General features: G+C 40.5%; 1 protein-coding gene across 1 annotated transcript; it reads left to right on the forward strand.

The window, feature by feature from the left end:
• Positions 1 to 79: 79 nt before the first annotated feature.
• On the forward strand, positions 80 to 25,177 carry LOC309579076 (uncharacterized protein; the record flags this gene model as incomplete). Its single annotated transcript, XM_082292109.1, has 25 exons — positions 80 to 109; positions 512 to 628; positions 1,306 to 1,479; positions 2,198 to 2,405; positions 3,414 to 3,526; positions 4,969 to 5,081; positions 5,978 to 6,059; positions 6,251 to 6,388; positions 7,062 to 7,224; positions 7,923 to 8,044; positions 9,425 to 9,565; positions 10,586 to 10,699; positions 11,087 to 11,215; positions 13,541 to 13,705; positions 14,789 to 14,954; positions 16,264 to 16,448; positions 17,003 to 17,095; positions 17,376 to 17,580; positions 18,495 to 18,682; positions 19,374 to 19,471; positions 19,853 to 20,037; positions 21,080 to 21,282; positions 21,707 to 21,896; positions 22,544 to 22,653; positions 25,034 to 25,177. 25 exons carry the CDS (start codon positions 80 to 82, stop codon positions 25,175 to 25,177), a joined length of 3,576 nt encoding a protein of 1,191 aa, XP_082148235.1.
• Between the last annotated feature and the right edge of the window lie 1,681 nt (positions 25,178 to 26,858).

Genomic DNA, 26,858 nt, shown 5'->3' on the forward strand with positions numbered 1-26,858 from the left:
GATATCAGAAAAAAACACTGACTTCTATAAAGGATTTATTCATTTCTGTGTGAACAGCAAGCAAGTAAGTGTCTCCTCCATGTCAGTAATATGTGAAATAGAGGTTGAAGTGAGCTAATTGACTTGCTAAATATTGTTTCTGCAAACAACCCAAAAGCAATACTCTGCTGGGGCTGGTTTGCTTCTAAAGACCTTAATTAAATGAAGGCAGTATCTTTCAGCCACTCCTTCTGTGCAACAAATTTGACATCAGCAATGATCCATGACTCCCATTTGTAAATTATATCAAACCTTCCTTGTCAGGTATCTTCACTTGGTGCAGCATATTCCCTCTTATAGTACAAAGTTGTGACTTCTAAAAAAATTAGACAATCCTTCACCATAAAGTTTTCACAGTTTTCATAATTTTATTCTAATGTGTAATTAGCCCAATAATTACATTATTCAGAGAAGTCTCCGTATCAGAGATGTGCCACAGTTAACTTTTGTCATATTTACTTGGACTGAGCAGATTACGGAAGAACTGAATTTTGTCCAGAAGTTGGATGTTGTGTCTCTTAACTACAAACTTGCTCATAACATAGAGACATTGAAGACTTTGCAAATAAAAGACAGGATTGAGTTTCAGGTAGGTTATCAATGGCTGGGGAGACAAGATTGTGGAGTCATGCCACGAGGGGAGCAGCAGCTGTGGAAGTGAGATGGTGAAGACCAGCGGCTGTAGATGTGACTTTACGCGCTTGGTGTTTTGGTGAAGGGGGAGTCCAGGTGCTCCCTTTGTTCTTGAGGGGAGTGCAGAAGCTCAGTTTGTTCTCATGGGAGAATAGCTTAGACCAGGACTTTCCCCAGGCCTGGGGTTGGAGCTTGGCTCCCAGTGTGAAGTGAGAGGAGGGCACTGCATTTGTGTGTCTGACAGAGCTGCAGTGTCCCCTGGACACACAGGGCAGAGGGGAGCACTGGTGGGATTTCACTGGATCCTTTCCAAATGGTATTTTCCTCCCAGACTACCTGGCACATTTTTTTATCTGAGAAACACAAGACTTCCAAAAAACCACTTACTGTTTATTAACCATGTAGCTGCTTCAATACCACTAAGGCATGGCCATACTAGAGAATATGTGTTAAATGGTTGAATTCTAAAATAAAAGGGACATTTGTAACTATGTTGTATTATAAAATGATAAAAGATGCATTTTTGACAAATCTTTGAGATGATACTGTCTCAACCAAAGAAGGAATCCTGACCAGCAGGAGCTTTAAGTTTTACAATTCTGTCTTTTCACAATCTACTTTTGTTGCACACAGACTGTCTTGAACCTCAAAGTGACCAGGAGCTTTAGTTTGAAAGTGCTTTATGGCACTCACTTAACAGCTCTTGAAGGACAAATCCAGGAGTTTGAAACAAGTACCAACATAACAGGGAGCTTCCATCACACTTTGCCATGGCTGCTACAAGCCAGAATCCCATCAACTTTACAGGTAGTTTGGTGGTTTTGTTGTTTTGTTTTGGTTTTTTAAAAAATTACAATTATTGTCCTGGATAATGTAATTCAAGCCCATGGCTTGAATGAAAACTACTATTTCATAAGGTACAGGATGGAAGCTGAGATTTTCTGATATTTAAAAACTGTGGATGGCTAAAACCTGAACTACTGAAATGGAAAATTTCTTCTTGACTGCTTTCTGAATGAGATTCTTCCATTCTGATTAGGGTTAGTAGACTGGGTATTGTTGATACAGTAATTCTACAGGAGAATAGCTTTAGCACATTGCACCAGGGACTAGAATAGTGCTCCTGTGCTCTTTAATGGGAATTTTATACTTAAAGAAGTATTTCCTTGGGTGCTATTTTCAGGGGAGTATTGGAGTACCTACTATCTGATAAATACTGTCAGTAGGTGTAGGTTAAGTATCTTTTATATAAAGGGAGTTGTGTTTGTAGGATAAAAGAGAACCTCATGAAAATTTGATATAGATCAGTGAGGCTGGCATGGCTTGACATTCATTCGGTTGAATGAGCTTCATACTGGAAAGTCAAGGATGATTAATGAAAGGCCAAGATACATTTTGTTAATGGACAGGTTTTGACATAAGTATAGACTAAAGAATTTTCTTTCACTTCCATTTTCTCCTGTCTTAAGATTAAATAGTATTTAAATATTGTTTTGAAAACTTATATCTACATGTCATTTTCTAGGTAGATGTGGTTTTTCAAGGGAGAACCACTACTCAAGAGAGATATGTGCACATTGCAGCTGGAGAAACATCAATAACATACGTAATAAACTCCTATTATGTTGGCCACCAAGTGGATATCTTCTGCCAGAGTGTGCACAGCAGTGAGGTTCTCCAAGCATCTGGCTACCCTAAGGCAATCAACTTGATTCTCAGTTTACAGAAATCAGGTGGGTACCTGCCATTCCTGGCAGGTTTTTTTATTTTATAATAGCTCTTTGAGGATGTTTTAGCTGTTCCTTCAACAGCTACAAACTAAGATTTCCTGGTGGTACCTAAAAAGAAGCTTTATCTTGTTTGTAAGTAAAATTTTCATTCTGAAACTGCATCTGTGATTAGCTGATGAAGCCAGTCTACCCTCAAAGCTTGCCCTGGCATAAATCCTACCTGCATATCCCTCTTACACTGTGATCAGGTACCTTAAATGCCCCCAGGGGAATACATTCATGTTTGAAGAAAACTCAACAACAGTGAGAGCACCAAAGGGCAGGAATTACTGAGGTTAGCAGGCACTGAATCAATACTAATGTGAGTGGCATCATCTCCTTGCACCCATTCAGAAAAAAAGCAGCAAGATGAGAGGTTGCTCTCAGGACAGCCACAGTCACCGTGTGATTACATTATTTTCTGTGGGTTTTGTCTTATCATAAAGAATTTGGGGGGTTTCACATCTCTCATCTCATTTTTATCTTTTTAGCAGTCTCATATTTTCCTTTTCAAAAATGAAAAGCTGGTAGGAAAGTGGGGGAAGGTCTTCAGGTCATGCTCTTTGGACATTGTTGAGCTGCTGTAGCTGGAACCAAAGGAGTCAGTGGAGGTCAGAACAGCTCAGAGCTCTTCCCTGGAAGAGGCTGCTACAGGCCAGGGATGCAATTGGCTGTATGGATTAGTCAGCTCTAGCTGCACAAACACATTCCTGACAGGAAATAACTTGCCACTTAACACTGGATGTGGGTACACAAGCTCTGTTACCACAAGACTTTGTAAGGACAAAATTCAAGGACATCCAGGAAAACTCTGCCCTTCTTCAACCATAGGCCAAAGTTTTTGTAATCCTGAATGATGACTGTCTTGATGAATGTATTAACCCAAAAGCTGGCTGATTTTTATGCAGGCAGTACTGAAATTTCTCAATAATTAGCTGCTCAAATTGGCACTGTTTTGTCCCTTCTATATAGAAAACAAAGCCAAGACTATCTGTGAAATCCAGTATGACGAGAAAGATATAGCTGTGACTGTGGATGTTGACACAGACTTTGAACTCTTTGGTATATTTGTGTTCATGGCAGAGGTAAAGCACTCAATATCACTTCTCCATCACCTGGGACTTCCCTTCTTTCTTAAGGTAACGCACCACAGAACTTTTGCTGTGCTTTGATTCAAGCTGTCACTTGAGGTACATTTGCATTAATCCAGAACACTTCCAGTGGCCTCAGTAAAATTACTCCAGGTTTATGCAAGTGCAGCTGAGAGCTGACCTGGCCCAATTTATCTGAATCATCATTTAACTTAAGTACAGAGCTAGTGGTCTGTTTCCAAGGAACCTGGTCAGGTACCTGAAATCCCTGGTTTCAGGGTTAATCTTTTCAGGAAGACACATATTTACTGTCACTTTGCAACCAATAGGGCTCACAAAAGTAGAAAGAACTTTTGGTAGAAAACAGCTGTCCTTCATACCTAGAGAGCTCCTTGGCTTGGTTAAACCACTCGTAGCACAAATACGTAAAATGCTTCAGTGTTGAATAAACAGAAGTAGATGTATATTCCAAACTACTTGATAGGATCAACAAAGGCTGTACCTGTTTATCCCTTGGGAGAAAGAAGTATTAACTGAAATGTTTCCTTCCCTTTTGAAGGGTAGTACACAGAAAAACACTTCTAAATGACCCACCACCTTCTCTCCAAATAACAGGACGTGTAGCTAAGGATGCAAGAGTAAAGGTCAACTTTCCTGAACATAAACATTAGATCAATATTAAACCTGAATATTAAGAATCAGTGTTTCAAAGGAATATTTAATGCTAGCATTTTATTGAAAGGTATAAGACACTTCCACTGCTTCTTTTCCATTAATATTTAGTGAAATGTCTTTTATCATCTAAATGTTTGAATGAAAAAAAAATAAAAGCAGAGATGGTAATTCTTGAGGTGCCTTATTCATGTATAAGGTATGAGTATAACCAGGGGACTTCAGAAATTACTGTTCCCACAGACAGTGTTGATATTGAAGTGTTGTAGACGGCCCTCATCTTTCCCAGGGGGATTCTTTAGCATTTTCGGGATAAAGCTGTAGATGATGCAGCAGCTGTGGGAGGAAGAAAATGCCCTGGAGAAAAAAAAAAAATGTGGAGTCCCATCTGTTTCTTTAAAAAGAAAAAAAAAAAAGAAGAAGAAAAGGCAATTTTTTTCTAGTATATGAAAAACGAGAGTGGGGGAGACATAAACAAGAACCAGTAGCTTTAGACTTAAACCAGATAAGGGTACATTGAAAGTAACACTAATATTTGTCACTAATGCAAATGAGTAGCTCTGGAAAAATACAAAAAAAAAAAAAAAAGGAAAACCTTTCTTGAGGCTTTTGGTTTACATCTAGGAAGCATCCAGAAGGCCTGTCTGGAAGATAAACTTCAGTCAAGATAATGGTTTTAAGTAAGTCAAGAGATTGTGCTCAATTGAGGTGAAATGATGGGTAGAAGTTATGGCATGTGATTTGTTTATTTTCCCCCTCCACAGATAACAATTCAAGAAGTCATGACTGAAAATGAAACTGAAGGAGCTCTGAGGCTGACCTATGAACAACATACAAACTTCTCCTTTTCCATCAGTAGAAAAAAAGACCAGCAAGGGTAAAAGGGTCATTCTGAGCACTATAAAAAAATGTCATTAGGCCACTTTGATTCTATGGAAAACAGTTACTGTATTAATCACCAAATCACTGGTGAAATGGATAACAAAACCTGGGTAAAGTGAGTAGTCACACCAAACAGTCTATAAACCTCAGGGAGTTTCTAAAGGGCTGCAGACAGATTCCTCCCCTCACAGCTTGGGACATGCCTGTCTCTCTGCCTGTCCACACTGCATCCAAGGAGCGGACAGTGAAAAAGAGTCCATACAACTCTAGGCCTGAGTCAGACAAGTACTTAAAAATGTAACTTAAGTTGACATAATTGATTAAATTGTTTTGGCACAGTTGAAACTTGTAAAATTATGGAGCCTTGGTTTTCTAAGTTGGTATCATTATGGCTGTATCTGCACAAAACTGTAGGCTTTTAAGGGTGTTTAATAGGTTGATGTTTTCAGCCTTGGGGTATTTCAGATATTTCTTAAGTTTCTAGCAAAAGACCTTTGCATTGAGAGGTCTTGTAAGTTCTGTTAGTTAAAATCTCTAAGAATTGTAAATTCTAAGTTTGTAAACCATGGCAGTGCTTCCAAAGTCAGATTCCAACATACCTTTCTCATTTTAAAAAGCTGAGGCATTTGCTATGGCAAAGTAATTTCTGCTCCAGTGGGCTACATTCTGTTCCTGGGAAGCATACACAGATTTTTTTATTGAGCTCAGAGGTGGTAATTTTGTGTGAATGCGTCAAAAACTGGGAGCTGGCTAAGTGTTCAATGGAAGGCACTGCCATTTGTAACTCTAAAAGCTGTGGCAGACTTGGAGCTAACTCAGATGAACTTGTGCTGCCAGCCAGAGTGGACCTTCTGATATAGTGTTGAACAAAAGTTCATTTCTTCCCTTTAGTGAAGAGTTGAATATAAAAGCACTCCAGACTCATCCCTTCTTTCTACCGTACTTCCCCTGTGCAGCAGAACTGTCTTCTAAGGTAACTATCTGCAAGTAATCCATTGCATACATCACTGCAAAGTATTTTAGGAATCAAGCTGCTTTATTTCTAGTACTAGGATCTCTAACATTTTTGTTATTGTTGAGGATGTTCCTGTATTTAAAGATGTTAACAATCCCAGTTTTTTCTTTTTTCTTTTTTTTTTTTTAATTTAATGGGAACATGAAAAGGTAAATTATGATATGAGTGAAGCAAAAGGCAAACTCCACCTCAGGATGGAAAAAAGGGATTTCAATATTTCAGCAAACCTAACTTTCACTGGAACCAGCTACACTAAAGCCATTGAAGTGGCACAGACCATGGACCAGGTTGGTACCACCCACTGATGGCAAAGGCAGGCTGTGACAGGAGGGCACTCGGGGTGGCTGCCAAGCAGTGAAGGGCCAACGCAGCTCCTGCTGTGTGAGGTGTTTAGCCCTTGATTTCTCCAGTAGCATGAGCAAACATTTGACTGTGGATTAGTTTGAGTTCATATTTGTTTGCTCCTATAGATGGAGCACACACTTAGGATTTATAGGGAATAAGAAAAACAATGTGTTACAAACTGAACAATTGCCAGTTTTTATTGTACAGGTACCACACATTTCTTTTTCTAAATAAGAAAAGATGTCACAATACCTATTGTTGTTTGTGCTGTCTGCTGGATTTATTCTGTAATAGTGGGACTCTTGATGTTGTAAGGATTGTTCTGTGAGATAAAAGAAAATCAAACTGTATAATAATCAAAGACTGTTGTAAAGGGAATACTCAGTTGTTTATGTACATTCCATCATTTGCAAAGATGACTTTCTGTAGAAATGAAGACAACTAGAAATGAATAGTTGGTTGTACGAGAATAGTGGGCTTAGAGTATCATTGTACTAGAACCTATAAAAACACATTCCTACAGACTCCACAGGACTTTGGGGTACCAAAATTACACTTAGGTTTTTAACTTCTCAGAGAACTTGGGGTTTAATGTTTTCCCTCTTTTATTTTTAGTTTAAAATTCTTCCAAGGCAACTTGTATTTATGACAATTTACCAAAAAGGCAACAGGACACGTCTACTGAGGCACATTGCCCTGTGGGATGGCAAAGAAATAAAGCTAACAGGCACTTACACTGGACTCTTCCCAAAGCTGCCTGGAGGTCATAGCATTCAGGGTAGGTTTCTCAATTCTTTTACAAGTATTCAAAGCAGACTATAAAATAAAATAAACTACATAAATCTGATTTCAAAATACATATTCAAAATGCACATTCAAAGGGTTTCAATCCTGGTTTCAATTTAGGGCTTCTAAGGTCTTATTTGCTTTAAATTCATGATAGGTCTGGCTGTTAGAAATGTCAGCTTCAGAACAGTCTTCCTGCTTTGTGAATATGGAACATAAAATTAAAGTACTGGGTACTGCAGGGAGCACTGGTCACACTGGCTGCTACCTTGAGGTTTTAAACCCTTATGTTGAGGCTTTATGATCTGAAAACAGAGAAGATAACTGCACTTACTGGTTTGAGTGTTGTAGGCTGTTCCCCTTCCAATGTGAGGCCATATCAGTTTTACACAAATTACTTCCCTGGCTGTTGTTGCTGAAGTTGCTCTGGGTGTAGCTGTCAATCTTTTGATTATTGCAGGTAACTCCTGTTTTGCTGGTAAATAGGGAGAGGGTTCCTGTTTTCACTTACATGTTGGGCAGATATCAGCACACTGAAGTCATTGTGGCTGCTGGGTTGGGGGGTGTGTGTGTATGAGCAGAGACCGTGTTTCCCTGGGAACCAAGGGATGTCCTGCTGCCTGTGGGAAAATGTCCTGGGAATGGTCATGATTCCTGGTGGGAAATCTTACTTGTTTGTTTTCCTTGTAGTGGAACTTCTCCATCCTCTCTCCATCCCTTTTCCATGGTATGCCAGGGTCAACTTATATGTGAAACATTCGGCACGCAGTCACCGGGATGATCTTACTGTTGTTTGGAATGAGAAGGACAAGGTACAGTGGCCCAGAGCAAATAAATGTCAGGAGAATGACAGGAATATCGAGAGTTTTGGGGTTTTCTTAATTAAAAAAGGCACTAAGCAAGTCAGGGAATTCAACTATAAGGCAAACTATCCCCCTTCTTGGATATATACAAAGTTCTGACTATGAAAGATGAGCAGCTGATATTCTTGTAGGAAGTATTTTCAGGCCATACTATTTTTTTTTTCAGTAACCCCACACCTTGCTGCTTAACCAAAGGTAATGAAATGCATAAACTTCAAAGCACTGGGTAAAGGCCTCTGAGAGTAGGTGGAAAGAACAGCACAAATGTCATGCTTAAAGCAGCTTAGGGACAAAGAAAATCTAAGACAAGTGAGCGAGTGTGAGCGTTAGTTGAGATCGAAAAGGATAAAGAACTCGTTGCATGGGTATAATACTTACCCCCGCAGAATATTTACCCCCACAGAATAATATTTACCCCCACAGAAGGGGGTACATACCATACACAGACCTTGCTTAGCATTTTCAACTTTACTGATTCAGTCAAAGCTCTTTTGTATTTCATTCTTTCACTCTCCTCTTTATTAGCAAGACTGACAAATATGGAACAGTTGAAACCAGTCTTTGTTTTCTTAAAGAAAGTCAGCAGTATTCTTTAAAAATATAAAAGACAGAACTAGAAGAACTTGGGGTAGGTTGATTTCCAGATGTTAAGTGGGGACAGTTTTCTGACTTGCTGCTAACAGCATCTTGGCTGAGTATTACATTATTTTCTGAATAGTGGAAAGATAGAAGACAATGTATAAAATATGCTACCATACATAAACATAAATGTGCCTGCAAAGAGCACAGAATTTCTTGATTTCTTTAAAAAGTGTTAAAATTCCAAAATTTACTTTAGCAGTAGTACAGAATGTTTTTTTTACTACTACTTAAATTACCACAACTATTTAAATGCCACCACTATCTAAATTACCACAAAAATATTTTGCTCTCAACAACATAACAGAATTTAGTTCCTAATGAACCAAATGGTTTTTTTCTTGTGCTTTAACTTTGTAAGCTGTGTTTAATGACTCTGTGGCAGTGCAGCCTGCAGTGCCTAAAGATAAGACCAAAATTAAGCCTCAACAGACTTAAGCATTGTTCGTGATTTTAGTAAAATACAGAGAATAGTTCTGCTTTGAGCTGTGCTATGCAGAGAATTCAAGTAGCAAGAATGGTTCTAGTTTGAACATTAACTTTCCTCACTACTTCAGAAAGGTCTTTATTGTGCACATAATTATTCTGAGGACAAGGTACAGGGAAATCTTACTGGCTGCATGTTTGAGGTCAGTATGTGAGAGGTGTTTTATTTCACAAGTTCCTTTTCCATCTGTTGATATTGATCAGATATCAGTGTCATCTTCTCTGAAGTTTGGAAGACACTGGACAAGCTACAGAGCCACTGCTGTGCACCCATTTAATTACACTCTGAAGCAACTGGAGGTGCATTCTCTGACAGAAAGAAGGGGCAGAAAGTACAACCAGCAGGTGAGATCATGAGACTGGGCTGCAAAATACACAGCTGTGATGCTGCCATTTACTGTGAGTGTGCCTTTCACCCCTGAGAACTGCAGAACCAGATATCATCCTGAAAAATGTAAAGATCACCAAGTGCTGTTATTGCCTTGTGTCCAAACCACCAGCACTGTTTCCTTTTTTAAGTATAACTGTTCCTTGCTGACAGTCTTGCACTTTTCAGCATTGACCCATTTTGGATGGGAGGAACCCAGAAGTGCACAGGAACCAGCCAAGCAATGAAAATGAGGCAAATTTGGTCCATAAAGAAATGAACAAACTCCTAGTTTGCACACACAAGAAAAACAACAACAACAAAAACCCCACAACAAAACCAAACCAGAAACCCTTTGATACCCCTGTGAAGAAAATGTAAATTTTTGGATTGTAGAGGAAATTGCAACACAAATGTGAAAATGTACAAGACTAGAAAGGCTTTAAAATATAGTTGTGAAGTGCACTTGCAAAGCACATATAGGGAAAAAGAGGAGGAGGAACTCCACAAACCATCCTTCAAGATCAAATACTACAGTATAATTTCCATCTGACTGCACTGTGTGGGTCAGGACATTGCAGCTGCTGAGGCTGAAGACTTTCAGCAATAAAGCTGTGCCAGCTGTGCAGTGTTTGTTCATCTGAAGCCCTTTGGTGCTCAGGGGTGTTTGCACAATACTCAGGATGGTTCCAGAATCATATTCAGAGGAATAAATTCTCTTGTAGGGTCATTATTGCAGTTGTGCCATTAATTGCTTTGCATGACAGACCCCAGGCAGCTTCCAGAGAGGGTAACAAAAGCCTTCCATGGCCTTGGTTGTGGAAGTGTAGCTTCCCTGTGTTCGTCTCAAGTTTGGAGCTTCCAGGCCACAGATTTCCACTGAGTTTTAACATGGATCTGCCACACAGCTTTCACTGTGGCTCTGTTTTCTTCCACTGGATGGGGGTCATTCTGCTGGTTCTAGTCTTGCTGCTGGACAAATCTTTCTCTGCTTTCAGCTGCAGGTCTCAGGAAATGCTGGGCAGCCTGCTCACCTCCGGCTGAGCCTGGAGGATAAATCCAGGATGGACATCACTGCCTGGGGTGGCTGTGTGACACTCACTGCAGGTCAGGTATGAGTCTTGCAGCCTTGGAACGGATGAGTGTAGCCAAATTCCTGTGTTCAATCCTCACAGAATGACTTTTTTTTCTGTACTTGTTACCATATGAAAGCCTTGAAGTCAACCATTTTGTGTCTCAGAGGAAGAAAAATAAACCCTGTGAAAAATTCTGTTTCATGTTGTCAGACATGGTTGTACTTGGGCAGCAGCTTTCCCTGAGGACAGAATTATCAGCCCCTTAGCTTTCTTGGGAGAGACTGAAGCAGTGTTTTATGGGTGTAGACCATCCAGGGGTTCTCACAGGGTGTGTTTTTGCCCAGGAAACCTACTGCCCTAGGATATACTGAATACTTCTTTTAAAAAATTACTTATATGTGTCAATTTTTTCCACTTTTCCAGCTTCAGAGAATAGTAAGCATGGAACACCTGCATGCATGTGGGTCTCTAGAGCAAAGAACTACATTGTTTAATGAATACCTAGATCTGAACTGGGATGACAAAAAATTCAAACACAATTTCACATATGAGGTAAGAGAAGGCAGTTATTTGTATCTGACAGATATTTGTATCTGTTGACTCACCATTTTCATGGAAGCTGTTCTCATTAGATGAGAAATTATTTTGATGTTAGAGGTAATGTTGAGTGGATTTTAAGAAAGCTTCTGTAGAGCACCATTTTCGGTGAGATACCATTATTTCACTTTACCTTTTGCATATCTCTCTACACAGGAAGAAAGCTAAATGGAGGATACTTAAGAAAGAAAGGGCTCTTACAAACTAGAGGCCTCACCTGTGCACTAAATTTGCAAAACTTGTAGGACAGGGACCGGTAACAAGGCTGATAAGCCAAAACATTGTCAAGTGGAAATGTTATGTTTTGGAAATGTTACATTAAAATCCTGAAGCTACTGGAATAACAAAAGCCAGCCTGGGGATGGGATGAGTGGGTTCCAAGGAGTGTCTTAGATCCTGCTGTCATCTTTTAACTTTGTTTTCTTGGTTCATTGCAGAGAAATCAACTCTTGTATCCTGGTAAGTTTCAGTTAGAAGCTGTTGTGGAAAATATTTTCCTGACCCCATGTACCAAACAGAAGATTCTGGGTAAAATAGAAACAAACTACTGCTCTTGCCTGGATTACTATACAAGCTTTGAGTTCTGTGACCTTCCAAATGTAAGTCTGACATAAACACATTGAACTTACTTCACTTTAAATGTAATTACTCATTTGGAGACTTAGTTTTCCTCAGCTGCAACTCTTCACAAGAATTACCATACTTCTGTAACTTAAACAAATAAATAAACAGTGTCTTTTGATGGACTGAGGCAGAAAGGCTCTGTTTGCCACTGTAGTGTATTCTATAGGTCCTTTTATGGTTGTAAACCTCACTTCCTCCATGTTCTTTCTTTCCTCTTCCTCTTTCAGAAGTCTTTTAATTTCATGTTTTGGAGAATACCAAAACAGGCTCATAAGTGATCAAAAAGAAAACTAGAGAGGAGTAAAAGTGCTTTCCTTCCCCTGTGGGTAAAAGTTTGCTGGTTTTTATGATTGCTCTGCTGGTAGTTGATGGATTTTTGAACTGTAACATAACCTTATTTTTCTATTACACACATAAACTGAAGGCCCATCTATGATCTTCCTTAGGTGCATGCTGGACCTCAGAGCTGCTTGTAGAGAGTCACAACAAACACAGAACTTGGAACTTGCAATAAATGTTTCTCTTGAGTTTCCAGTGGCTGAAACACATCTTGGTTTCCTTATTTACTGTCAGAGCAGGTCACACTTTGTTAGCAACAGGAAAACTTTTTCCCAGACCAAGGTGTGATAGGACCTGCCTATAATGCAAAGAATGTATATGCAAGTCACTCCAAAAGCAGGTGTCTCTGTATTTTTGGACCACCTCTTCAAAGGCATCATGGTTTAGGCCCAGCTGGAAATTAAGCACCACAGACACTCACTCAACCCCCTCTCTCTCTCCCCTCCCTGTGGAATGGGGAGGACAATCAAAAGTGAAACTTGTATGTTGAGATAAGAACAGTTTAATAATTGAAAACAAAGTAAAATGCAGTAATAATAGTTAATACTACTAGCAGTAGTAGTAGTAATAGTAATAACAAAAAGGAAAAACACTAAACAAAGTGATGCACAACACAATTGCTCATCACCTGCTGCCTGATGCCAGACCCCCCTTCTCAAACCCAGATTTGCCCCTTCTGGGTAACTCCCCCCAGTTTATGTACTGGACATGATATTCTGTGGTGTGGAATATACCTTTGGCCAGGTTGGGTCACCTGTCCCAGCTGTGCTTTTGTGCACCTCCTCACTGGCAGAGCAGGAGACAAATGCACATCAAAGTCTCCTTGACTTAGGATAAACACAACTGAGCAAAACACAAAATATCTGTGTATAACCAACCCCATTCCCATTCCAAATCCAAAACTCAGCACTGTACCAGCTATTGAGAAGAAATTAACACTATCCCAGTTGAAACCAGGACAATATTCACCTCACCTCCCATGCACCCCCAACTTTATCAAAATGTCTGGCTAGAGTAGCTGAGAAATGTAGAAGCAAAAACATTGGACATTTTAACAAAATACAGTTCTCTTGCAACTATTCCTCTGGTCTTCAGCTGTAATCACAGAACATGCTTTGTTGTAGCACAGAAACTGAAGCTGTAATGAAGACAGTGCTGTGAGGAGCAGGAGGATGTGCTGGTTTCTGAAACTACAAGTTTTGTTCGTGCTGTAATTTCATGAGAATGTTGTCACTGTACAACTTCTCAGTACTCAAAGTAGAGCCCATTTGTCTGGAAGAATTTGGAGTCTTTAACACCTTTTTTGTGCATACTTAGGTAATTGTTTTATCTGGAAAGCACCAGCTCAACAAAGATGACATCATTTTGCAGTCAGAGGGCAGATTCCACCTTGCTGGTCACGGGAGAGATGAGGGGTTGATTGGAGTATCCATAAAGAATCAGAGCACTGCTGAAGTGAAGAACTATTCTTTGGAAATTGAAGTGAGTTTCTATTTTATTTTACTTGCACTGGGGTTTGGTTTTTAAAGGCCTGCTGCCATCTATCTCCCAAACGGATCAGGTGCAGGCAGTGACTGTAAAACAGCAGGCAACACAAAACACTCCTGGTTTCTTTAGTGCTGTCTCTAAAGCAGCAGTTAGGCAGTGTCCATGTAGTGTGACCGACATACAAAGGAAAGCACCAACATTAGTTCTCTGCAGAGCTGTCACAAATATAGTAACCGTGTTTCTAGTGGACTGTATCAATTTTAAGAGGCTGTGTGCTGTTATAACTCCCCTTCAGCGTAACTGCTCTGTTGTGTGAGGTATGGGGTTTTCACCTTGTCAGAAGAAAGAGGGAAACAAAATATAATGCTTACACAAAGCATCATTTGCCAGAAAAAAGAACTGGCAAAAAAAGAACTAAAAAAGGCACAGAACAGCTCATATGATGCTCATTCCGAGAAAAATATCTTCCTTTTTCTCTACCCCCTTCCCCCCCATTTTGCATTTGTTTTTAATTTCCTGTGAAATCAATATGGTGGAGAGGCAGATGGAGACAACAGTGAGGCAGAAAACTAACGGGATCAGCACCATCCAAACTCTGCATTAGCAGGAATGTGGATAGTCAGGCACTGAGACAATAGACCATTACTTAACAAAATTATTATGATGATTTAATCAGTAACAAATACTAAATTATTTTTCCATCTCTCTCTCTTTAGAGAGGAGGGAGATGAAACAAGCATCAGCTGCTCTGCATGAGCTTGCTTTATTCTGTGTTTTGGAATAAACGGCACAAATTAGCAACCTCACAGAAAGCTGACTGGGACATTGTTTCTTTCATTGCTTTCATTAAAAATTTGTCCACAAGCCTCGTGCTATCCAGTCATTTAGCTCCTGGGCCAGTCACTCTGATGCTTGTGCCTCTCTTAGTGTAACTCCAGCATAGTGCACAAGCACTGGGAAACACTTCCCTCACCACTTACCCTTTTGTGGGAAGCACAGACATTTGAGCACCATCTCTGAACGATCATTAATTCTGTATAGTGGCTTTGAATAAATGTTTTTCCTTTATGGCTGCAGTTAAGAGCCTTTGAAGATATTTCGCTAGGCCTGACAGGAACTGCTGCTTCCTCATCTGTCCAGAGCCAAATCCTGGTGGAGGGGATTATTGATCAGAAAGAGAAAGTAAAAATAGCTGCTTCAAAAGGCAAGGAGTGTTTTCAGTACTACATGGGCTATCTGAAAGGTACGTATCTCACTGACAATGCTCTCAGCCACAGGATTTAGTTTCAGGTCATCCTGCAAAGAGCAGGGAGCTGGACATGATGATCCTTATGCATCCCTTCCAGCTGGAGCTATTCTGTGACTCCCAGCTATGTGTGTCATTGCTATGAAGAGACAGGAAGAACGGCCCTGTCTCTAGTGCTGAGCTAGCTCAGTTCATTCAAGCTATGGTCTTTCAGATAAAGAAAAGCTGAAGCTTAAAATTTGTTACAAAGGTCAGTTTGGGAGACATTTTCATATGATTACAATAGATGGTAACAAAAGATAGGATTAATTTCCTCTTGGTTTAACCATCTTAAATTTGTATGCCTTAAGACAATCATTACATTCCAAATTCAATAAAGGAAATGAGAGGAGGCACCTCCGAAGACTGTAGCACATGCTGGAACAGTGCTACAGGGGATGTGTGAAGTGGGATGTGTGCAACCACTGGCTGCAGTGGATGGTCTCACAGCAGTCAGCTCTGACTGACAACAGAGAGGTAAAACCGGCTGTTGGTTCAAGTTGTGCCTAATTAGTGTTAGTGAGTTAGGTGAAATGAGCTGCAAGAGGTGGGGCTCATCCACATTTCAGCTACATTACAGTTGACTGCAAACCAAGTAGATTTGGTGGCATCCCAGTTGTCTCAAACTCGTATTGCTGACAATCCCAGCCCTTGTTTCACTTACGGATTTTCCATCCCACATTTCTGCAGGGGAGTTTCTCTCATGTTCATGTCTTCACCTGCAAGTGCTATGATGTTTTTGAGATTAGGACCATTAGTCTGTGAATCACTGAAGTCAGAAGTTTGTAGAAATGACTCAACTCAGCTCTCTCAACCCAGATTCTATGTGCACTTTGCCAACCATTTGTTTATGCTCATCAGTGCTTCTGTAGAAATTACTTGTGTGTGTGCTGGGTGGAACTGACAGGCCTTCATTTAAGGGCTGAGCAATTTTGAAACATCTGCAACAAGGGACAGTGAAGACTAAAGTAGAAAAAAAGGCCTGTAAATCAGTGTGACTGAGAGATTTAGATTTACATTAATCCTGTGCTTCCTTTGCAATAGCGAATCTGTATTTGTAATTCATTCACAAGCCACACAGAAGAGGCAGATCAGATCCTGACACTGATCTAATTTTCTCCTGTTTATCTCTTGTGTTTTGGGTTTTTTTCCTCCACACCTAACACACTCCAATTCTGATTGATCACCTAAGTAATTAAAAGCTGGCTTTGAAACAATGCCTGTCAGCGTTGTTCCTGTAAATGAAGTGCTCTTTTCATTACCTAAGGGGATTTGGAAGAAGGAATGGAAGTCAGTGCTTGTTCTGATGGGCAACAAATGGCTGTCATTAACACCTATCTCAGCATCAATGGTGAAAGGCAGGAAAACGTGGGACAAGTGACTCTAGCAGCCGCTAATGGAAGCTTGAGTTTTCTAGCGCATGGATGTGGAGATCCAGTTCTTAAGGCTGAGGTGAGACCCTTGAGTGGCTGTTAACTGCAGCGTGATTTTCCCAGAATATTATTTGATTTTGTCATTTTGGTGGAGCACCTTCCATGTAGGCTTCAGGTGTGAATCTTGGTGAGTAACCAGGAAAAATTATGCAATTTTTAAATTATTTTCACCTTGATGGTGAGAACTAAGAAGTTCAGCCATGCCTAGAGGTAGAAAATACAGGACCCTCTTCTAAAGGGTGGCTCCTCTGAGGAGGGTAAGGAAATAAAGTGAGAGCAGCAGTAACTGCTCAGCGTGTTGGTTACAAAACTAATGATTAGAATCCTGAATGTGCTTTCACTTTTAATAGGGTTTCACATACTCTGTTTGAGGGTTGCTTTTTGCTTTTCATGGTTTGACTTTTCTGTTCCCATGTCTATCCACTGAATAATGCAGAAGTTGTTTCCCCTAAGATGAGGCTACCTACTGTGGCTGTTTACTGGCATTTAAACTAGTACAAACTTCGAATGATTTGGATCCAGCACAAGCAATTTTAAGTTAATGAATTCAAGGTTTTAATAATCTTCTCACAGAACAAGCTTAATGAAATTGGGAGCCTTTTGAAAGCCAAACTGATAGAGAAGATAAAGAAGTTTGATGGAAACCTGTGGAGATTCAGGAGATCAGTAAGTATCTGTACATGATCTGTGAAAACACCATGAAGTGCTCGTGCAGTGTTAATTAAACATCGTTATATTGCCTGCAGCTGTTTTGTTTTGCTCAAACATTTCAATGATTACTCCTGTGCTGACCTGTAACTCATACAGAGACAAAAACCATGTTTTATGGTGGAGATCCTGTATCTCTGCACCAACACTGTGGAGTCAGAATTGCCTTGCAATGAAGTCAAAGCTTTGCTTGAGATCACTGTGTTTTGAAATTGCTTCTTTTTTGGAACCACTGTAGGTGCAGCATGTTGGTTTCCTGTCTGAAGCAGCTGGCTGGCCTTCAGCGGCCTTGCAAAGGGCAGCAGCATTCCTGCACAGTGTGGGTAGAGCTGTCACCCAGGCGTGGAAGCAAAGTGGCATTGGGCACGTTCTGAGAAGAAAGATCCCACTTTATCTGGAGAAAATTCAAGACATTGTCCAGCAAATGCTGAATGAATTACAAAGTAAGCAAAACAGTGCAAAGCAAGAATAGGGGCAATGTCAGTGCAGGGCAAACCAAACTTGACTGTAAACCATGAAACATACTGAACAGCACAAGGTTTTCTATTTTGATCTAGGAAAAAGTGCTGACCTTGGCTCTCAGTGTACAGAGTGTGAGCCTTGATGCAATAAGCTCTAAAAAGGCTCTCTGTGAGCACCTTTCTAATGAAATCAGTGGTGAGGCTTTTTCTTGGTCATAGGAGGCCGAGTTCAACACGATGAGAACAGAGCCCTTAATTCCCAAGCTGAAGTATTTCTGCTAACAGTTCCCTGGCAAGCCTTTCCTCCCAAAGGGCTGTTCATATCCATCCTTGAGTTTTTAATGCTTGTACTAATCGGATTTCACTTGATCTGTTTTTTTCCAAGCCTATCCAGTAGCCACTAATTCACTGTTCAGTTGGACTGTGGCCCATATGGAAACCTTTGAGAAAGGTGGTCAGCTGGAATTTAGCTGCAAGAACCTTCATTTCTCACAAGGGTAAAAACTCACTTTGAGCCACTTAGCTTCAGGCACTTCCCACTCAAAGGCTGGATTTAGCTGATACACCACGCTTGAAATCAGTTGTGACCAAACTGTCCTGTTGCTCAGCAGGTGCAGTTTGTGCAGTACAGCTCTGATGGAGGCACATTGCAGAGCATCCCTTATGCTCCTTTTGGACAGCAGCAATGTATTTGTAAGGGGGTCAGGGTTAGAGCTAAATGCCTCTTTCAGTTCACAGCTGTGCAATGTGCCTGACTGCCATGGAAACACAGCTGCCTCTTCCATTTTTCTGTGCCCCTCCTGCACTTATGCTGGAAATTGGGTGGAAACAAACAAGCAAACAGCCACTTTGTACCAAACCAGGAAAGGTTTGTCTCATTAATGTGTTTGCTTCAGAGCCATTAGCAACTTTGAAGGACGCCTACTACGATGTAACCTTGAAGCCACTGGATGAAGTCTGGAAAGAGAAGACAGAAGAGCACGTGAAGAAAATCCAGGCTTTCTTGCCCAAGATTTTAAAAGATGTGTGGCTAATGGAATCAATCCAGGTGGCATTAAAGGTTGTGAAAGCAGGCTTGGATATGGTTGGTATAACTCAGTTCTCCATTTTTAATGGTTTGAAAGACAAGGCCCACAAATTTAAGTCTCAGATTTGAACTATGGCTACACAGAAAAGTTAACTATTTTTGTTTATGGAAGTAGTGTAGTTATCTTGCCACATAATAAGCCTGTGCACAGCTGATTTACTGTTCTTGCAATATTTGTCCCTGCTTTCAAAGAGTACTTTTCCAGCTAGAGGAGAGGTTGTTTCACTAGTTCTGGTTGAAATCACAGTAGCAGTAATCTGTCATCCATGTAGCTTTTACATTGCTTCAATAGAGAGGAGGAATTGTGATTCCAATAAACTGTACAAATAAATCTGGGCTCTTCTAGTTGAAAAGAAAAGCAAAAAAAATATATCATGAGGCCAACTGATATTAATAAAGATACCAGTCTTTTCTAAGCTACTGAAGCACATTAACTTAGTGAAGCATTGGTATACTTAAAGTAATGTTATTTGGGAAGAATATATTTCTGTCCATTATTTGTTGGTGTTGTGACTAGAGTCTGTCCTCTGGATATTAACCTCTACATGACAAGATGCTGGTCGGCAGGTGACAAATGCAAGAGAGACTAAAGTGGAATTTCACATTTATTTAAAACTCACCCGCAGGTACTGACCCTGCCCTGAAGCCATACTGAAATTTGTTTTATAATCTCTTGACTCTCCAACAGGCTACGCAGCAGGTGCTCAGGTGGGTAGAGGCCACGTTTTCCAGAGCTGTGAGCAAGATTCGGAAGCCCTTGCTGAACCTGTACAGTTTTTCACCCAGGTAACTGGTAACTGGTGTTTTTGCAGGATCCCTGCTCTGGGCAGTGTTCTAAATGGGTATGTGCACAGTTAGTCTTCCTGTCAGTCTGCAGCTGAGGGTTCTGGACAGCCACCCAACCACTCTTTGCTTTGGGCACATCACATCCTAATGTTTATTTCTGTTGGCTGCCAGGCCCTACTGGGCAGCAAACAGGCTATCAGTAACTGGTAAGTGGCCTGAGATGGCCTGGGGCAGTGCAGCTCTTGGCCAGAGTAGGGTTGTGTTTTGCTGTTCTAAGCAGACTACAGTTCTTATGAATATTTCACTTCCACATTTCTAATAATAAAGCAGTAGCATTTCATCAGTTCAGCAGGTAAGGGGTGTTCTCTTCATATTCTACAGGAACTGTTCCGTGGCAGGAAAACTGCCAGTACTGCCTAAAGCAGACCTGTCCCTGCAGCTGGCAAATGTTACTACTTACCTCATTGGAGAAAAACTAATGCGGCCTCTGCAAGACCTCTACAATCTCAACATCCTTGCAGAGTACTATAGATTCAAACGGAGGATGATGGAGAGCCCCTTTGAACGTAAGCCCTTTCAAAGTGCTGCTTTGTTTTGTACCTGGGTCTATTTCCACTTAATTCTTTATTTTAAAAATCATATTTGGAATAGTAGTTTACATAGAGATAGTTATTAATAATTTTCCTATAAACGTACATAGTCTTTCTTGTAAGACAGTGATGGTATGTGTAAGATCAACACTCTGGGCAAAGCTGACACGCAGTAACACTGCTCTACTTAATATTCATGCAAATTTTGCAACTTCTTACACTTCTACTCTTGAGACTAGAAATCAGCAGGTGTCATTTATCTGCCTTATCCATATGCTCCTGTGAGTTGATACTACGGTTCAGTGCCAGTCATACCTGTTGGCTCTGTGTCCTGGCAGAGAAGCTTGGAAACTGGTGCCTTGACCTCTGCTGCCTTTAGGATGAGCAAGCTCAGCCCTACCAAAACTTCAGAGACAGTATTGTCTGTAAAAGTATTGCTAAATGCTAAAGGAATGCACTAACAGTCCCAACTGTCCCTTAAAGAGAATGGCTTTTCCAGAAAACCCTTTTTAATGGTTTCCTCCCCATAGACAGAGACACAACAGCAGGCTGTGAGAGTAGGTCCTAGTGACCAAATCAGGGGAGTGATGATCAGCAGGGTTTCCTGGACTGCAGTTGTTTGATGCACTGGTTTGGAAGGGTCATTTTTGGAGACAATATTCTTGTGTTTTCTGCACAAGAATGTATAGTGTGTGTGTTTATAAATATGACTATCAAGTCGTATAATGATAAATCAAGATGAGCTTTGAATCCCAATTCAAGATTCTCGAAGTTTTATGGCACTCAGGTAAATCTATAACAAAAAATAAATAATGAAATTGTTTTGTTTCTGAGAAAGTTTTGTTGCAGAGCAACTACAGTGTAATGAATTAAAATGTAAGTGTAGTAATGTCAGTGTAATAATAAGTTGAGAAATTATTTTAAGAGTATGCCACCAAGAAGCTGTGTTGCAGTATGCACAGCATTTACTGCTCTGTGGAACACTCACTGATGTTTCTTCTGAAATGCCATTCTCTAGATCATGCTATGTTAGTGGGGACCAAGCATCTTGTGACTTTTGATGGAAAAATGTATGATTTGGCATCAAAGTGCAGTGTACTTCTTGCCAAGGATTTTGTTCACAATGCTTTCACTGTAATACTAAATGAGGAAACTAGGAACTCAAGATCACTGTATGTGGAGATGAACCAGACTGTGATGAGTATCTACCCACGACTAAAGGTAGGAAGAGCAAGTCAAACATTTTTAATTTTTGGCAGAAATTTTCTTCAACTGACAAAAATAAAGTTTTTAAAATATTAATTCTCAAAACATAGATCAGAAGCACTCTCAGACAAGGGCTTTAAAGTAACCACTTCTTAAAAAGAAAATATCTCTTCAAAGCAAAACCCTTAACTCAAGGGCTGCCTCTTTGCGCTCTGTGTGTGAAAGAAACTTTTCAACTTTCCTCTGACGTGGCCTAAAAGAATGGCAGTGAGGGAGGCTTTGCGCTTTCTGCTCTTTCAGAAGTTTAACACAACCCCATTCTTATTCCCGTAATTCTGGACTAAATTGGCCTCATCCCACATGCAAATCCAGACTGTGTTTGCCTGTGACTGAACTTACACTATGACAGATTTGAAATAGCATTTTCATTTTAAAACAGATATCCAAGATGTATAACTTCTCCTTTACGGAAGAGAACTGCCACGTACTGGATCAATCCCTTGAAAACAGTACCATGAATTCAAGGCGAGGAACCAACAAAATAGAAATATCTGATCACAGAGGCGTTTCTGTTTCTTGTGACTTTCAGTATGATCTCTGTACTGTCACTCTGGCTGGGTGGCACCACGGTGAGTATCAATCATACAGCTGTTCATAATTTTTGCTATCTCTGAATTATCTGTATGATCAGTAGTACCAGCATCTGTGCGTGCAGTCCTTCACTTGTTTTTCCCCTCTTCATCTATACACACCCTGGAAATGGCCCTAGGCATCGCCAGTAATTGCCATCTAGAGCATGGAATGCACCATTCCAGTAAGAACAACAAGTTCTATTTTACTGTTGATTCAATGCAATAAAGCAGACAGAAAGCAGAGGCAGAGGTACTGCAGTCAGCCCAGCCCCAAACCCCGGCTGAGAGATCTGCTCTAGAGCAGGCTTAGCTTGCCAGACCTGCAAGACAGCTACAGAGGGAGGCCCAAACCTCATAGGCTTTTTGGTATACTTGGAATGCATTCCTATCCATGTACCCCACACTATTCTAAAACTCACCCCCCAAAGATTACCAGAGAATGGATCTGATGTCTTGGTATGCTCAGGAGAAGCCCATGACCAGCTGAGACATGAGATGGCAATGCAGGCTGGGCAGCTTCCCCTCTTCCACACTAGAGCTGAGCCCTGCTGGACAGAATAATCAGAGCCCAGAGACAGCTGCTGTAATTTTCCTGCACCTACTCTGGACAACTCCTATTTTATTCCATTTTAATTTCCTCCCAGGTATTTCAGCTGGGCTTTTTGGTACCAATGATAATGAAGCTGGAAACGAATGGATGGTGCCTAATGGTTCCTTCACTGACAATGTGCAGGAGTTCACACACAGCTGGCAGGTAATGAACTGAGGGGCTTCTGTGTGCAGAGCTGCTGAGCACAGAGGGCAATGTCTGACACACTGGGTTGGCTTAGATGAACTAAAGCTCGATAGTGAAAACAGCAGCACACTGTATTGTTTTGTGTCTAACCAGGGAAGAGGTTGCACATATTTGCTAAAAGCTGTTCAAGAATTCCCCGTAAATAGGAATTGAATATTTTTGGCCTAGGTGGTAAGGTAAAACATAGAGGGGGCTCCTGCTGCTGCTTTTACAAGAAACTGAAGTTGGAGCCAAGTATCTTTGATGTTTTCCTCCTTAAAGCACCTCTTCCTGGAATGCAGGGACAGGTGCTGTCAGGTCTCGGCCAAATCTGTATGTTCATCACTCAGGCCACAATTTGAAGTTTTCTTTAGAGCTATTAGTTCTAGCTGGGTATGTTGAGCCTCTTAATTTTCTTTGTTCTTCCTGCTTTACATCTGATCAAAACCAAAACTTTAGAAACAAATAACTAGTAAATTTGCTCTCCATCCCCACATCACTAAGTATTCAGACTTTTTTGGAAGGTTAGCTGCTGCTGTCAATTACTGACTTGCATAAAAAGCCTTCCTCTAACTCCCATAAATAAATGTTTTGCTGTAACAATTTTATACCAGTAACATTATACCTCTGTTTACTTCATGTACTCTTATCATCAGCTGAAGATAATCTAAATACACAAATGTGCAGTTGTACAGAACCATTTGTGAATGCAACCAACCAAGAAAAGTAGCCTTAACGTGCTCTCAAGCCATGTTGACAGGATCCTCTAAATCCCTTATACAAATCTATTACCAAAAAGAAAAGGAAGCAGCATCTTATTACCACAAAGATTTTGTGACTGTTCCATTTATCCTGTTTCACAGAAGATGTCCGAGTTCTGGGAACAGAAATCTCATTTTCTGCTTTATGTCAGTACTTTACTGTAAAAGAGAGAATTGCTTCAAGTATCTTGTACTACTTCTTGCCGTTGCAGAGATACAGTTAATGAGCTTGCAGCCTATGTTTATGTTAATAATGAGGCAGGATCACAATGTGACTGACCACAGCCACAATTTTCGTAATTGCTAGAAATTTTAATTTCTAATATATTCCTAAAAATGAAAAACCCCCCAGAGACATTGAACAAAATAATCGATTAAAAGCAATACATAAGAAATTTAGTGTCATAAAGAAGCAGGGCAGTCCTGAGTGCCCTTTGTTAGGGGCAGAATGGCTGCACTTGCACTACTGATCGGAAGGGTTTACACTGAACTGTAAACTCTGACTGGCTCCTAGGAGCTTTATCCCAGCCTTTGTCACACAGTGACCTTGCAAAGGACATCAGCAGAGCTCCACCATCACAAGGCCAGGGCTGCACAACAGAAGGGGACTGAGTGTCTCACTTCTGCAGGATGAGGGTTAGCACAGATTAAACGGCCAGTTCATTTTCCTTAGTAACTAAAGTAACTACAATTTACACTTGCTTAAAACTTTTTGGTGGTGTAGTTTTGTTGGTTTTTTTTTTTAAAGCCACCTTTACCTTTGACCAACCCAACAAGGATCTGAAGTTTTTTTTCTCCATCAGAAAGAGCTGGTAAAAGCACAACTTTGAAAAGAGAACTAGCCAACTGCCTTCTATGTCAACAACTACACAGCAAAATCCTTCAGCGAGTAACAGAATCAATAGGAAAAGGAAACAATGTCTAATCTGCAAAGTGCCTCTCAACAGTAATGAACAATAAACATTAGAGCACGGTACTGAGCTGCCCATATCTTTCTTCAAACCAGCTCACACTGGATATCTGAAGAACTTGTCCTACCCTGATGTATGCAAAAAAAACCCCCAAATCCACCAACTTCAGTAATTCTGTTTTCTCAGGTGAACAAGTGCAGTCTTGCACCAAAGAGAGAGAAGCCATGTCCAATTACAGCGAAGCAAAACATCTGCAAAGTGTTTTTTGAAGAACCACATTCACTTCTTAGGAACTGCTTCAAAGTTGTAAGTAGAACTTCAGCTAGAAGCACTGTCTTAATTATGTGTCATTCTTCCAAGGAAGACACATAACCATTGCAAGGATATAGAAGTTTAGTTGCAGAGAACTTTAGAAGTAATCAAAACAGCAATCCAGATAGAAAAAAAGGTGGTTTAATCATCATAAATATAAAGGGAAGTTTTTGACATCCACAGACTAGTGGCATGACTGCACTACTCTTTAGGATATAGGTCTAGAATATGGAAACAGAAATAACCTCCTCACTTCTAGGAAGGGAATAAAGGTTTATGAATGGTCCTAAGCAGGCAGGAGCAAGGGGACACAACCCAAACCTCTGGATTTACCTGTAGGTCCCCCTGCTCCCCTAACTCATCCATTTTGCCCAGGTGGAGCCCGAGCCATTCTACACCATGTGTACACAGGACACCTGTGACTCTCCGGCCTTGGGGGCTGCCTGCACCATAGCAGCAGCTTTTGTTCATTTGTGCAACCGGAATTTTGTCCCTGTGGAAATCCCTCCACAGTGGTAAGTTTCATTTCTGACTGCATTGCTCCAGTACTTGCATGTCTGCAATTCAAGAACACATGAGAAAACAAAGCTAATGAATCTGACTGTGGGCATGAGCAAAACTGATCCTATTCCCAGAAATGTTCTTCTTGCTTCTTGGCTACCTCCCCTTCCTGCTGTTCACTCAGCAGCACACCAGAGCCCATCCACTGCACATTCTGTACTGCCTTTCTTACTTCATCCCAATCTGCTGTGTAAAAGAGGCAGAAGGACACCTGCAGAATACTGTGTGATGTCCCTAGGAGCTTCTCCTCTTGGATACTATTTCTGGTTCCATCTTTTTTTGGTCTGAATAATGCATTTGGGAGTCGCATTAACAACAATACCTATTATACAGACACAAAATACTCAGAGACATATTTTTGTACTTTTCAGCTTCTAATAATGAAATTTGTCTATGTTTTCAACCTTGAATACCCAGATTATCAATACTTGTGTTTTAATGCAGCTGTCAGCCAGACTGCAGTTTTAAGTGGATTCCCAGAACACAGCTAAGGAAGATGAAAAGCCTGATTGGAGCAGTAGCAGTTGCTTCAAATTTTTGTCATTACAATCCTTGCCCACATCTGTAGTTATTGTGCAAATTCATTACAGAGCCTCACGTTTCAGTGAAAGTGCACACACTGCTGCACTGCACATTGCTGCAGAACAGCACAGTTCCTGCTCCAAAAGTCACTGGAGCCATGTGTGCTGCTACCTGGAGTTGCATTATTGATACCCTTGCCCAAGTAGTAACTTACCATATTTTCCATACTTTTACAAGACTGCAGTGGGAACATTTACACCAAATAAATGGCAGGATCATTCAGAAGAGCCAATTATGCTTTTGCTTGAAATGAAGCACTTTTTACTCCTTTTATGCTCCATGCTTTGCTAAGACTTGGCAATGAAAAGACAATGGGATTTTTAATATATGTAACGAAGCATTATTTATTTGCATTTGTAAACTCACTACTATCTCAAAAGAGTGAGCTGGTGCCTACAAACCCATTTGTAGTATGCCTTAAAAATTTACAATTATTAGCTGATTTCTTACCCACTGAGGAAGGGAGTAGTATTTGTAGATGGGTTTGTTGGCCATAAAATAAAAGAACACTCACTGTAAGTGCATCACATCACACTCCCACATGCTGCAACAACGTCGTGTGTCAGTATCTGCCCGAGCTGTTCAGCTCACTCAGCTCCTAAGCAGTAGATGATCAGGACATTTCTGGGTAGCATCCTGTAGGCAGTGAGTGGTTTTAGCTCTCAACATATAAATATGAAATACAGAGACAAATTTTGTTAAATGTGAATCAACACAATATTCAGTATTCAGACAATAAGGTTTTGGAACAGCTTGGTAGCTGAATGATTGAAGTCAGCTAATGCTGCTAGTTTACATTATCTCATTTCTGAGGAAAAGGATTGGAATGAAGGTGGATCACAAGCTCAGTTAATGAGAACACACTATTAAAGAAGCAAAGTACATTGGGGATGTACATGTGAATAAACATATTTAAGATAAGAAATACTTCTTCTATATCTATCTTATTTTATGTATCCAGTTTTGGACATCATGTTTTACTTAAATTGTGAACGAGTTGAGAACAGTCCTGGGGAAAAAATGGAAGGGCTGAGGAAAGACATGAGTTAAGTCTCTA

The sequence above is a fragment of the Coloeus monedula genome (assembly GCF_965178545.1).
Source record: "Coloeus monedula genome assembly, chromosome: 16".
In the NCBI taxonomy this organism is placed as follows: domain Eukaryota; kingdom Metazoa; phylum Chordata; class Aves; order Passeriformes; family Corvidae; genus Coloeus; species Coloeus monedula.